This window comes from Corvus moneduloides, chromosome Z, assembly GCF_009650955.1.
Source record: "Corvus moneduloides isolate bCorMon1 chromosome Z, bCorMon1.pri, whole genome shotgun sequence".
Taxonomy (NCBI): domain Eukaryota; kingdom Metazoa; phylum Chordata; class Aves; order Passeriformes; family Corvidae; genus Corvus; species Corvus moneduloides.
Window position 1 is genome coordinate 25,797,651 of NC_045511.1, and position 13,792 is coordinate 25,811,442.

The window sequence follows — 13,792 nt, forward strand, 5'->3', positions numbered from 1 at the left end:
TGTCAAGGATAAGTCACCTTAGTTCACTTTGACTGCTGGAATGGTGTGTTGTTTCAAGGGCAACAATTTATCCTTATTAAGCCAGATGAGCGTCCTTATTGATTATTGACATTCAAGCCAAGTATGCTCAACCTCTTTATAATTCTACCCGCTGATGGCGAGAGATGTGGAGCTGTAAAATGTGTGTCGATAATGGCATCTGGAGGGGAGCTGATGCATGGGAGCTGCACTGAAATATTGCCTTTATCCCGTTTCACTCCATCTGCTCTTAACAGAATTGGCAAGCAGTTCAATAAGCTCGGCTCACTAACGACGGGGCTGGGAATTAAGAAAAAGACCATCCGCACTAAAGCAGTTTGAAAGTGACACTCTGTTTCAAACCGTTTATTATTTGAATTATTATAATGTTCAGAAGTTTGAATTACTGCTTTGGCTCTCTGTCTGCCTGGGGCTGTACATACACACTGAGAGACAATTCACACCCTGAGGGAATTCTACTCTATGCAGACAGGGGCTACTCGGCTTTAAAACGTCCTAAACTTTTCAAAGAAGAGAGACTTAGGTATAAAACATACTAATAGTCCTCCTGTAACAATACATACATCTTTAAGCTTCCTTTGCATCAGAAGTTAACGGAGTATTTTCCTGCTTCAATTCCCATCTTTGTTTCCATAAATCTAGCTGTCTGGCATACTCCTAGCAACTCCCATGTGCATAGATTAGTTCCACTTAGATTTAGGAGTAAATTTTGCCAGGCTGTAAATCTGTTCAGTTCCATTCCACTGATTTAAGCAGAGTTATCCCAGATTTCCTACAGCATAACAGTTAAAAATTTGATTTTTTTTAAAGTGAATACTGCCTTCGGTTTAATGCAAAATTTATGTATATGGCAATAAAGTTGTGTTTGTGTGGAGATACAAAGTGATTCAACATAAGTGGATGATTCTTGTCATGTCATCTCTGGCACTGAATTTAGTTGCTGAAATTTGTTCTTATGTGCTTAATATGGGATCTCTAGAAAGTCAGCCTTACTGTTTCCTAAAATTTCAATGGGCAATTGGACACCTGATTCTGAAAGCTAGTTCATCTGTGTGCAGTTGAATGTGGTCTGAATAGCTCTCAAAGAACTTGTATTTTTTTTTCTCTCCAGGCATTTCTGAAATCAAGTAACTCCACTGATTCTCGTGATTTAAAACCTGATGATTCTGCATGATTCATGCGGGGTCCACATCCAGCCAAGTTGTCCAGCTGGCCTCCCAGAATCAATCACCGGCACTACTGAGTGCCTCAGCTGCTGCCAAAACAGAATCAGCACTCCAGGAATGGTTACAAATCAGTTCTATATCTGAAATCCAAATATAGATTCTGTATATAAATATGGGTGGAAAAAGAAAAGAGCAAGCAAACTGCTTTTATTTCCATTTGGGAAAACAATGCAAGGTTAGTGAACTTCAGTATCATATTGGTTTAATTAGATAGTAGAAATGGCAGGAGAATTGCACTGAAGGTTGGGGATTGAAAGCACAAGTGATCTGCAGTCTGCCGTGGTGTAGGTAATAGGGAAGCAAAGGTAGTGCTCTGCATGTATTTTTGTTCTTGTTTGCCTGAATGCAACAGCAGCTCATCTACACTGAGAACATTATTGCTTGAGAACCCTTGCTCACATTCCATTTCATATTACTAGCAGGTAAAAATACAAGGATGACTCAAAGCCCCAGTATGAATTAGAAGTACCTGCCCAGAAGTAATTTTTACTCTGATGATTTCAACCTCTCCAGTGACAAAACTTCTACAATTTTCCCTGCCTTCCAATTACTGGCAGTGTCACCAAATACTTGTCCCTCAATGTTCAGCTCTCAAAGCCCTCTGCTGCACATGCTTTCCTTATTTCCTGGCTCATCCTGACCCAGCAGATAATAAAATTATCTGTCCATTTTCCTCTTCAACAGTCTTTTATCCATAGTAGTCCTTCAGCTGACATTTTCAGACAGTGAAATGTCTCATCTTCCCCTTTCAAGTTCCCAGCACAGCATTAGCACCTGATACTCCCTCCACTCCTGTACAGATTACCAACAATTTGTAAATTTAATTATCAGTTTAATCAACAAAACAGTGGAACTATTGCTTTTAAAGGGACATGGAGTATTTTTTTTCCCCTACAGCACTTTCTGATAAGCTCGCACAAAGGATCATTTGCACAACTTTGTTCCCAAAAAAAAAAAAGAGGTGAACTTCAAGAAGACCTCTTTCTGTGAGGATAAACTACGATAAAACTATCCAGGAATGTGTCTGTGGTACAGCCAAGAGGAGGTTGCAGACAGCGTCATCCTAGAGCTGCCCTCCTGTGGTAATTGTGCAGTGGGGCAAGGATGGAGAGCCGAACTGAAGAGTAACTACTGATGGCGCTGACTGCCACGGATGGGCCCAGCTTTTAACCCCATTTGTTCCTTTTATCAGTTTTTCTCATTCAGGACATTGGCCTTGTGCCTCAGTTCAAATCCTGTAGCAAAGCTGAGGACTGTGTCCCTTCCTCACTCCCCTGCCATGCTTTCACATACTTCTCCTCCAGTAGCTAAAATCTTTCTCCTTAGTCATGTTTCTCTAAACTCCTGTGCATGTAGTGCCACAATCTGGTTCCTCGTGTGCTCCAGTCATGCTGCCCCAGTCTCACCTCTGTTTTCCTCCCTTTGAAAACCCACTACAGATTCACTGCAACTCAAGCTGCTCATCCGTCTTCTCCAGTGGGATCTGCCCTGACTGCCTCCTCGCTCTGCCACTGCTGCTGGCAGGGGCTGCACCTCACAGCCCTCCTGCCTCCCCTTCACTCACTCACTCACTCACTCGTGACAGACACGATAACACTACTTTTATAATTTTTTCATGCTTTCAGTGAACACCGGGGTTGTGTGAAAGCTCCCACCATTTTAATTTCAGTTGCAATTCCACACAGGTAAAGGAGGAGCATCATCCAGGATGCATGGAAGAGATGCAGGATGCACCACTGTGCCCACAGCCTGGGACTGCCTTAAGTCTGTCTCTCTGGGAAAGTCACTTCCTTCTGCTGCTTTTCATGAACAAGTACAAGTGATGTCATTTCTTATCACAGCAAGACAATGGAGTTCCTATATTAGGGAGAATTATGTGAAGTGCAGACATGACCTGTCTGTTTTTCCTATGCATTAAATTAACATTATTCTGATTTCTGTGAGCTTTTAAATCCTTCAACTTGTTTACTCTAACAGCACCCTTGTGACGCAGTCAGTCCTTGTTAACATCACTTTCTACACTGAAACCCCACCCAGGGACATGCTAAAACACACAAAAATCTCTCCAGGAAACAAAACTGAACTTAGATCTTGGGACATCATTGCTCTTGGTTCTGGGCAGGTTTCAGCAAGCTCTATGACATTTCCCAAATCCTGTGCAAGTCTGCAGCATTCAAACAGCAGCCAAGGGGAGGAGTGGATATGAGGAAGGCACTGGCTGTGAGACAAGCTACATGCAGAGCACTGAAAAACAGAGAATAGCAGCAGATGAGGGTTGTGGAGCTCTCAACCCCAATCAGCCAGTTTCAGCATGACTCCACACACTCTCTCTGGGAAAAGCAGCACTCTTCACCAAAAGGTGACCTTTGCAAAATGTTCCAGAGGGTGTTTCATCAGCACTGGCCTCCACTGGGCCAAAAGCAGTTCTGCCGTTCTGCACTGTATCTCTGAGATTTGTATCAGAATGGCTGCAGTCAGGAGAGGGATGTTCTTCAGGCTCTACATGGGAGCTCGTGTCTCCATTCATCTGTCACGGAGTGGCTGAAGATTTTCACAAATCACACAGAATGGGGAGACACAGAATCACAGAGGGGCCTCTCAGTCCAACCCCTGTCAAAAAGCAGGGCCACCACAACCCCACAGCCTCTGCTTCAGTGTTTGCCTACCCTCGTTGTTGAAGTCTGCCCAATTTGTAATCCATTTCATTTTTTGAAGCCAGTGTCCCTTGCAGGGTTGCCTCTTGTGATCTGAACAGTCTGTTTCCCTCTTCTCCACAGTCCCCACTAAGAACATGGCTTATATTGGCTTTCACTTACTGCTGTGAGTTTCTTAATTCCTTAGATCTCCCTCACATTTAGCCTCAGACCACGAGGAATATTGATCTGCCATCCCATCTGCTACCTTCAAGACCCAGTATTGACACTCTGAAGCTGAGACACTCCATGGTCAAATCCAGGTGGCAAACAATTAGCAACATTTATATTGAGAAAAGGCGCCTTAGAAGGCAGGATGTGGCTGAGGTCTGCCTTGACACCCTCCCAAGGGCACAGGATTTCTGCTGTGATCCACAGACCCAAGCCTGCCTGGGCAGGCAGTAGTTTTCCCTGATAACATCACTATCGTTGATATTACTGAGGACGAGGGACCAGCTGAGGGCTCCCTCAGACACTCTCTTGTCTTTGCCATCACCACCTAGACAGATGTTCTCTGCCCCCAGGAATCAATACTGTCTTTTGCAGAACTATACAAGGCAATGAAACAGTGTCTTCAGCTGAACGTTGCAATGCCAGCTCACTTTTAATTTTCCAAGTATACAACTCAGTGTGTTCAATCTGCATTCAATTGCTCACCTCATTCTGGTTTTGAGTGGGTGGTTGTTGTTGTTGAATGAAAACAATAGCAAAGAATAGTTATAAGTACTTTCCCAGGACAAGAAAATTGCATTGTTGTTTTGTTTCTTTTTTTATTTCCAGTCAAAAGGGTTGCAATCCACAATTTATATTCTGGCCTGCTCAAAACTCGAAACTGTCTTACTGTTGTGCTCAAAAGCCTAATACATTGTGGTAAAACTGTCTAAAAGAATTATACTGAAGTTCTAATGAAGAGAAGACAGATTTCCCACAGCTCTGCATTGTTCCTCACAAACTGGCAGGTGGCTGGGACCACCACAAGGTTCTGGAGACACTGTGAACAGAAGTGCCTCGAAGTGTTGCACCAAACCAAAAAAGTGCATTTTTTTTCTTCCAGAATGGTGTGCAAACAGCAGAATATAAACATTTACACAGGGCACTGTGCACACCTTTGCCTCATTCCTTTGTATCCCAGTTCGTCATTCTCCACCTCACGACCTGAGCCCTGGCAGGACTCCGGAAGAGGGAGCCAAGTCACCCCTGGCAGAGGACGCAGCCTGCTGTGCCGGCACAGGGCTGAAGCGTGGTGGGCAGCAGGCTGTGGCACAGCAGGCTGTGCCCTCTGGCAGCGCCATCACCAGCAGAGCCTGGTGATTCCTGCCTGAGGAAGCCGGGAAGAAGCTGCTGTGAGAGAGCTCTGAGCTGCGTCAGACGCTCTTGGTTTTCCTGGCATCTGCTGCTGAGCAGCCACAGGGGAATCAGCCAAGGCAGGCAGAGATTCCCTGGCTTCCCTTACAGAAATAAATCACTGTAGTAACATGGCTGTGCTATGCCAAAGCCAAGGAGTCATGACAGAATAGGAAAACCATCTAGAAGAATGGTTTCTTTGAAGTTTGAGAGGTAAGTGCAGATTGTAGAGAGAAGTTGGAACAATTTTCTCCTGCTTCAGATCAACACCATAATTCAGCTTCTAATTCATGATTGGACTGGTTCAGTTTGACTGATTACAACGTTATCTGACAACAAATACTTCTTTGCACAAATTAATAGCACTGGACACTTAACAGATTACATGTAGGCTGCCACTTCCAGCCTGGAAACAGAAGGAAAGAAACTGAAGTTCGTGTGAAAATGGTAGTGGCCCTTTCTATTCACTTTAAGGCAACAAAGAACAGTGAGAACAGTGCCCTTGAAGCTTTCTGCCACTGTTCAGTATTCATTTCACTGAGCTGGCTCTGTTCCTAAGCCTCTGTGCTTCTCTCGGGTGGGTAGATAAATCACATCGGATGGAGCAGAGTAGGCAGCAGTGCTGAACTCTGGAAGGATTGTTTAGTATCAGCTGGGGAATTGGCTGCTTTGCAGTAACCTCCTAACAGGGAAAGCTAGTCTTTAGGGACACGCATGAATGTGGTGGAGTCATCCCAGAATATTTTTAGGAGACTGTTTCAAAAAGAACGAATGAAATTGCATAAAACCAGGCCAGTTGCACTTATTTGCCACTAAAAGGGAAATGCACATAGAGTGGCACCAACCCACAGCAACAGCAGTACCAACCCACTTCTGAAAACTGCTCTCAGAAATAAAACACATGCATTCATTTTCCCCATGCTCACTGTCGTAACCAAATGACAGAAACACAAAGATATTCCATTAAGTTCACAAAGATGCTCCCTTTTGCCTTGTAAGCAATGTAACACCTCACAGCTTTGAGTTCTCCCTAGACCTATGCACACAGGACTGCACTTAATGCTGCTTGTGTCCCAGATGAGGGAGCTTGTACAGATTCCCAGGATATCTTCCATAGCTCCAGAAGCCCATTTAGATAGTACTGTGATCTAGTACCTCTTTGCTGCTGGGTTCCACCCATTCCAACAGAAATTACTGCTGTCATGTCAAGCAGTGTCAGGACAGCGGTCACATGAAGGCAACACAGAGAGATCAAGTTTGCTACTGCAAATTCCCTCAGCCAAACCAACCATGTTGATCCAGTGGAGCAAAACTTGAAAGGTTAGCATCAAACTTTGTCAGAGCAAGGATTTAAACAGAAGATCGAAATAAAGAGCAGCACTCATTACCCAATGTTGTATCAGTAATCAAGGGACAAACCTCCCACTAATGTAATTTCTCTGGAATCAAGGCATGGCTGTGCCCCTCCATCTACCTTTACAAAAAACACTTGTGAAAGCTACATCCCTAAACACTGCCACTATATTGATGGGGGAGCTCCAGAAATGTGGGGTTTTAGGTTTTGTTTTCATTTTCAAATAATCTATTACTGCACCACAAAGTAAAATGAAAGCCTTGACATGCAACGAGATCAAATACACAAAAGAACACTGTTACTGCAGAGGTTTTTTATAAACTCATGATGTAATCCACTTCAAAACACCTGGTTGTTTTTGGAAAGTGTCCTGTACCAAAAGCTATACCCTGTTCTGCAGATTCCTTTCACACTTCTTACCACATTCTATGACAAGAACATGATTTGATGCACTAAAATTACTGCCGAACAAAGCCTAAAATAGACTATGGTGAAGCACTCACCATTCAAAAGTAATATATCATGTACAGCTTTAATAAACTTTTGAAAGAGATGAAAAGCAAAATTAATATAAGAAATAAATACGAATGGGAAAGAAATAAAGAGAAGAAATGAAACAAAGTCCGTAAACACAATTTGGCAGGAATTTATCAGTGTAATTACAAATTCAACAAAGCTGGGGCTATTGGTGAAATTTACAACTTTCTGTGTGGAAAATGGAAAAGGGCCAAAGCTTTGCTAACCAATGACTCAATAATTTGTTTGGCATTGTATGTTCTCAGCTAATTGAATATTTTCATCTGCATAGAACAGCTACATTGCAGTATACTGGCTGAATAGTGAAGAAAATCAGGTTAAAAAACATTAAAAATAAAGAGATTATAAATAAAAAGGAAACAGCAGTCACATTTTTCTTTGTATTTATCATCTTTCTCCTCATCTAAGCCTTTTAAGGCCCTTCGCAGGAAATAATCCTGGATATGGTGCACATCTGACCTGGATTTTACTTCAGCTTTATCTTGTTTTCTTATTTCCAGTAATACATAACCTTTGCATTAGAGCCTCTCTGGAGCCCGGGAAATTCACAACTAATCAGTGAAGTAAGCAAGCTATTGTAAAAAGCTTAACAAGATCTAACCCTCAGTCTTGCACTGTGATTACCTCAGAATAATTACTTCTGGAGATGGCTGATGATGATCATATTAGGCTAAGGCAAAACAGAGATCCAGCTAACTGTAAATCGGTTACAGCTGAACAGAGAGGCGAGGAGACAAAGATATCACAGGACTATTGTTATTATTTATGAAGCGGTCATGGGGATTTCAAATTATTCCTCATACTCACAATCGCTGTCGGAGTTGAAGCCAGCACACAGTACAGCACAAGAGGGGAAATGAAGCTCTCATCCTCTGTCCCAGGGTACGGTTTCATCAAATTGCCATCCTGACAGAAGAAACCTTGGATATGCACCTGAAAAGTGTCGGTGTACTCGAAGTAGTAGGCGAGCAGAACAGTCCCAGCCATGATGACGAGCTGAAAATAAAGCATAGTCACAGAGAGGCGTTAGTTGCTTTTTGAACAGATGCAGCTGTGCCTGCGAGCTACTCTCGTCCTGTGGACCATCCTCCCTTCACCGTCACTCTGACAACCCCTGCCATAATGGTGTGTGAGTGTGTGTGAGAGTGTGTGTGTGTTTCTGTGCCTATGCTTTGCAACAGCTGTTACATAAACCTTTTGGCAAACGACACTAATGAACGTCTCAGATAGGAGCAGGTCCGCGCCGTGGCGCACAGGGGGACGGGAGCTTTGACAGCTCCACGTTATCAAAGGGCATGTGAGTGTCAGCGCAACGGGGATCGATGGCAGCGGCAGGGTGAGGGGCAGCACGGCAGGAGACAGCAGCAGCAGCGACAGCTAAAACCTGTGCTCGGTGGCAGGGAGTGGGAAGGATTATTACAAAGCCTAGAGGAAGCTAAAGCCAAAACACTTTCCTGCTGCAGCTGCGAGCCCATGCTGAAGAACGTGCATGCTGTGCTAATCCAGACAAACCCTCTGTGTCCCAGATGAAGACACATCCAGAGGAAGACTCACCTTTCCCTGGAGCTGCTTCTTAGGAGTAAAGCTTTAGAAGTCTACTCAGAAATCTCCAAGCAACCTGTGGGGGTTCCTGTGCACTGCCTGACTTACCCACTTGACCACAGCCACTTTTGAAAAAACTGGCTTGAGTCTGAAGCTTCATTTATATCACAGATATGAACTGAAAGGAGCCTTTCTGGTCTCTCTTTTCATACTTTGTGGCTCCTAAATGGGTTGGTTGGAAGCTCAGCAATCCACATTTTTTGTATATATCCCCAGCTACTGAGCATGAGTGTCTGCATTAGCTTCCCACATTGCTTCAGCAACACATCACAACAACCTCAGTAAAGATGTCCCTAGCCTCACTTCATGAAAATAAGCAGATTTACTAATTCTTGTTCCCCCTCTGCCACACTGCAAAGAAAATCTCACATCACAGTTCTCATCCAGAACAAAAATAGTAATATTGATTTATAACCATTTCTTTTTAGGGGTGATGGTTTTAAAACTAAAAGAGGGTCGAATCAGATTAGATATAAGGATTTTACAATGAGGCTGGTAAAAAAATGGCACCAGTTGCCCAGAGAGGTGATGAACACCCCATCCCTGGAAGTGTTCAAGGTCAGGTTGGACTGGGCTTTGAGCAACCTGGTCTAGCGGAAGGTGTTCCTGCTCATTGCACAGGGGGTGGACTAGCTGGCCTCAAAAAGTTCCTTCCAACTCAAATCCTATGATTCTAAATTGTGACTAGAGGATCTGATTCAAAATCTTCTTTATGGACACTAGTGCCACTGTTACAGAAGTTGTCACTATACAACTGTTTTTGTCATTATAACTATAAAAGTTATCTTGCCACACCATAGGAAAAAGTGGAATAACCAACTCTTGGCTTTAGTATCTTGCCTCCAGGATTTCTGCATCAAAACTGTGTTGCTGTGAGATTATTGTAAGACCCCTGAAAATTAATTTTGGGAATTCCATCTCAAAGATACACTTGAAGCTATTCATGCACTCCTCTAGCACATCCTTGCACACACACAGCCAGCCATTAAAGCCATTGTATATTTGAGTAAGAGTGGGATTAAAATTGGAAAAAAATAATGAAATCAGGTTAGTCATTGATGAAAGTAAAAGACCAAAGAACCCCAAAGTGGTTGAGGTGAGGAGGGATCTTTGGGGGTCAATTGGTCCACCCTCCGCTGCTCAAGCAGGGACACCTTGAGTTGCTTGCCCAGGACCATGCCCAGATGGTTTCTGAACATCTCTAAGGATGGAGTCTTCACAGCCTCTCTGTCACTGGTAAGACAGACTTAAAAGAAGGTCACAGTGGAGCCGTGGTTGTGACATTCCATCCCCCATTTTTTACCTTTAAAATTAACCATCTCATTTTGTAGATGTATTATTTTCAAGACCTCATACGTGCCCAGAATAAATCTTCCTTTTAACAAACATAAAGCAAGACGCTGCTATTTGTGTATTCCCCAGAGACCTTTACAGTAATCTTGATGAGTACATTCCCTATAAACAAACACAGTTCTATAACTAAGAACACAAGAGTTAATTTACATCTGAATTTAATTCCTTGAGCAGCTATAGATTTCCTGATCAACCTGGGCAACTCAGCTTTGTTAACAAACACCAGAGAAAGGCAATGACACTGTCACTACTCTACCTGACATGCCTGGATAAACACATTGGAGATTAGAGGATGCTTGGATATAGAGGTATTTAAACTCAGTCCCAGCACCTCATATGACCTGGGCTGTCAAAAGCGATCTGACCCACCCTTCCTATCCCAAAAACGCTCCCAGAAATACTTCAGGTTGCCAGCCCCAGCTGGCAAACACAGGGAATACATGATGCAACAGAGAGCTGGTTTTTCTCCTCTTACTGGAAAAGGGAGAAAGAGGTTTACTGAACTTCTAACCTTCTTTGGGTGTCGTACGGAAACATGAACGCTTTTCAAAAAATAGAGCATTTTGATATGGGAGGAAAATGTCACTTATGCCAAATGCAGTCTCTAGACAGCATTTGCACAACTAACCTTGACCTTTCCAGTGTCAAATGCTGACTCAGTGCTGCACGAAAGCCCCTCCTGCACATAAAATACAGCTCTTGACTGACTAACATTGATATTGACCTAGAACATCACAGATCACAGGATCCCAGTATGATTTGGGTGGGAAGAAACCTTAAAGCTCAACTCATTCCAGTCTGCCTGCCATGGGCAGGGACACCTTCCACTAGAAGAGGTTGCTCCAAGCCCCTTCCAACCTGGCCTTGAGATACCTCAATAATGAACCCAATCCTGTTCACACTTCCAGTTTCTGTGTTTTGTTCTTCTGAGAAAAAAAAAAAAAAAAAAAAAAAGCATATATCTGTGAAAAGAGATTTGAATTGTGGACACATCATATCCTGTACATGACATCCACCATCTCAGGGAAACAGCAACAGCAGACATTAGAAATTTGACCTCCAGCTAAACAGATCCTACCATATCCCAAGGGATGACATGTCAGCTACTACCAAAAACATGAGCAAAGTTTTTACTGCTCATACAGTCAGTGAAGACCTGACCATTTTTGTGTGGCAGCTTCCTGTGCCTCATCTTGAGTATTCGCTTCTTCAAGCAGCTTCTCAGCAGAACGCAACAAGAAACTTCTTTTCATTCTCCCTTCCCTTTTTCCTTTCCACATGGTAACTATTTCATATGTGTTTAATGTGAGTGGGATAACTGGCTTTGTTCGTGCAGGGAAAATTCTACTTGTAGGTGCTCAGTAGTGGTAACTGGTGACCAAGGAATGATCTGGCACAGACAGCAAGAAGGTCCCAGTGCAAGAAAAGGTCAAACTGTCCAGAAGCAGGGATGTCAGAGACAGGAGGACTCCCTGCAAGGCAGTAGACTTTCCCTGGGTGCTGGGATAAGGAACAGCTGCACTGCTGCCTTGTAGACTTCCTGGAATAGGAGCACTCCAGGGTCCCAGCTCAGTGGGTCTGAATTTTGTAGCCATGTTCTATTTGTAGCAAATGGCACCTTTGCCTTTTCTCCCTGTTTTCAGGTTTACAACCATTGAAGGAAGTAGGGAAAAAGAGCAGGCAGGATGACTTAAGATAAAGATACAAAACATCCCTTTACATCATTCAGAAAACACAATGCAGTTTAACACTAACATTTTGCAGGGTTTATTTATTAATCCTTATTAACTCATTTCCTTGAATTTACTTCGGGAAAAATTGAAAATGCTCAATAACTTCAGAAAGGCAGCCACTGAATAGAAGGCTGCTAATAAGTCTACAGTGCTTAATGGCCTCCATTACCACAGTATTTAACCATGCCATAATCCTTAATATTTATCATCACTCCTCCATTGTAAGGTAAGAAAATGCTCTTATCACCATTTTACAGAGAGGGGACAAAAGCTGAGGAGATGAAATGACTGCCTTTAGGTCACAGCAGAGCCTGTGGCAGAGCCGAGATTTAGCTTTCTTCTGGACCAGATTTTTTTGGATTAGTCAATAATCTGCACATGAAAAGGTTCAAAGATATATATGCTCAGGTCCTAATTCTGCAGAAGCTCATTCATGATAGCATTAAGAAAACAAATCGTGTGTCTGATTCAGCCCCATTTAAAAATTCCTTCTGAATTTAAATCAGTCTTGACAAGCTGGACTTAAGAAACTGGAGTGTGTGTTTTTCCTCAAAGTCAGCCATTTAAATGGATTAATTACATAGCACTTAACATCTAGCCCTTGACACACCATTAAATTCTGCCCTGCTCTACAAGTCCACACTGGTTCTGCCCTTGCAGAAATTCCCGTCCCTGCATATCCTTGCTCCTCTTTAACCTGTGGGCATTCTGTGCAGTCAAAAAATCCCTTTCTTCAACGTTCAAGAAATAGGAAGCAAGTCTTGCAATCTTCTTTGGGCAATGGGTAATTGTTTGGTGCAGAGTTAATCAGGTATTAATGAAAGATTGTGTCCTGAGTATAAAGAAAGAGAATCTTTGCAGTAAGCAGTACAGTTCAGTCACATGAACTCTAGGGTACTGGTGTACATACAGAAATCCCCCTCTTCACCTTAATACTGTAAGGTCTCTGACAGCAAAACTCAGAGAGCACTGACATCCAAATAAAATTATTGCACTTCCAAGTAGTGGGGCTGAAGCCCCACACTGTATGCACTCTCACGATTCACTGCAAAGTACTTCCCAATATTCTCAACAATTGGTTTTTTTTTTTTTTTTAAGTACTGTTACCCACAGAAAAGAGGCCCCTGTTCTGCAAGTAAGAAAGCAAGAGGGCAACTCCACTTGGGAAAGGGGCATAAAGCTGTAAAAGAGAGATCAATATTAGAAGAGAGAAGACACTCTGGGAAAGAGAATTTTTTGATCAGCCTACGCTGAAGACTCCCCAGAGTTCTTAAGTGAGGAGCAAGAAACTGATGGAGAAAAGGAAGATACTGGGAAAATTTCTTGTGTAACCTTTAGCCATACAACCTGTCTGTCCTGTAAAACAGGCACACAGCCACTGCAAAAATCTCCTTTTGCTGCGTGTTTTGTCACTCATGTAAGTGCTATTGCAAGTCCATATAAGTGAACTTGAAACCCCCCCAAGTACTGCTGCTATTTATACATAAATAGGTGAGTTCTTTCAGCTTATCAGCCTTCCCACAGACTACTCATAATATGTCTTACAATGCCTTTAATGTGCACGACTGAAAACTGAACAACTGTTATCACACACAAATGGCAGCATAAAATACAATTTTTTTATTCCTCCTGAAAAAGCCAAACCAGTATTTTGCTTGTGGTGTTCCTTAGTGGATAGTCATTGAGATATCTATTGATGCCCTTGCTCAGTTTGTTTCCAGCAAATTTCAGTGGTTTTCACTTCTTTAACTGGAACTGCCACAGTTCCATGGACACCACAAACCTGCAAAAGTGTTTTCCACCCATGACACACATGCTGTGGCTCACAGTTCCACCCATTTTGATCACATTTCTACCTCCCCCTCTGCCTGAACTCTAGTGACCCACTGTTATTATGCAAAGCTTGAAACA

At 42.9% G+C, this 13,792-nt stretch overlaps 1 protein-coding gene across 3 annotated transcripts in view; it reads right to left on the reverse strand.

The window, feature by feature from the left end:
• Window positions 1–13,792, reverse strand: part of PLPPR1 (phospholipid phosphatase related 1) — a 116,195-nt gene that overhangs the window by 21,088 nt on the left and 81,315 nt on the right. For all 3 annotated transcript variants that reach the window (XM_032096760.1, XM_032096761.1, XM_032096762.1), the window contains exon 3: window positions 8,001–8,189. In XM_032096760.1, coding sequence (XP_031952651.1) covers window positions 8,001–8,189 — 189 coding nt within the window. The remainder of the gene's footprint in view (window positions 1–8,000; window positions 8,190–13,792) is intronic.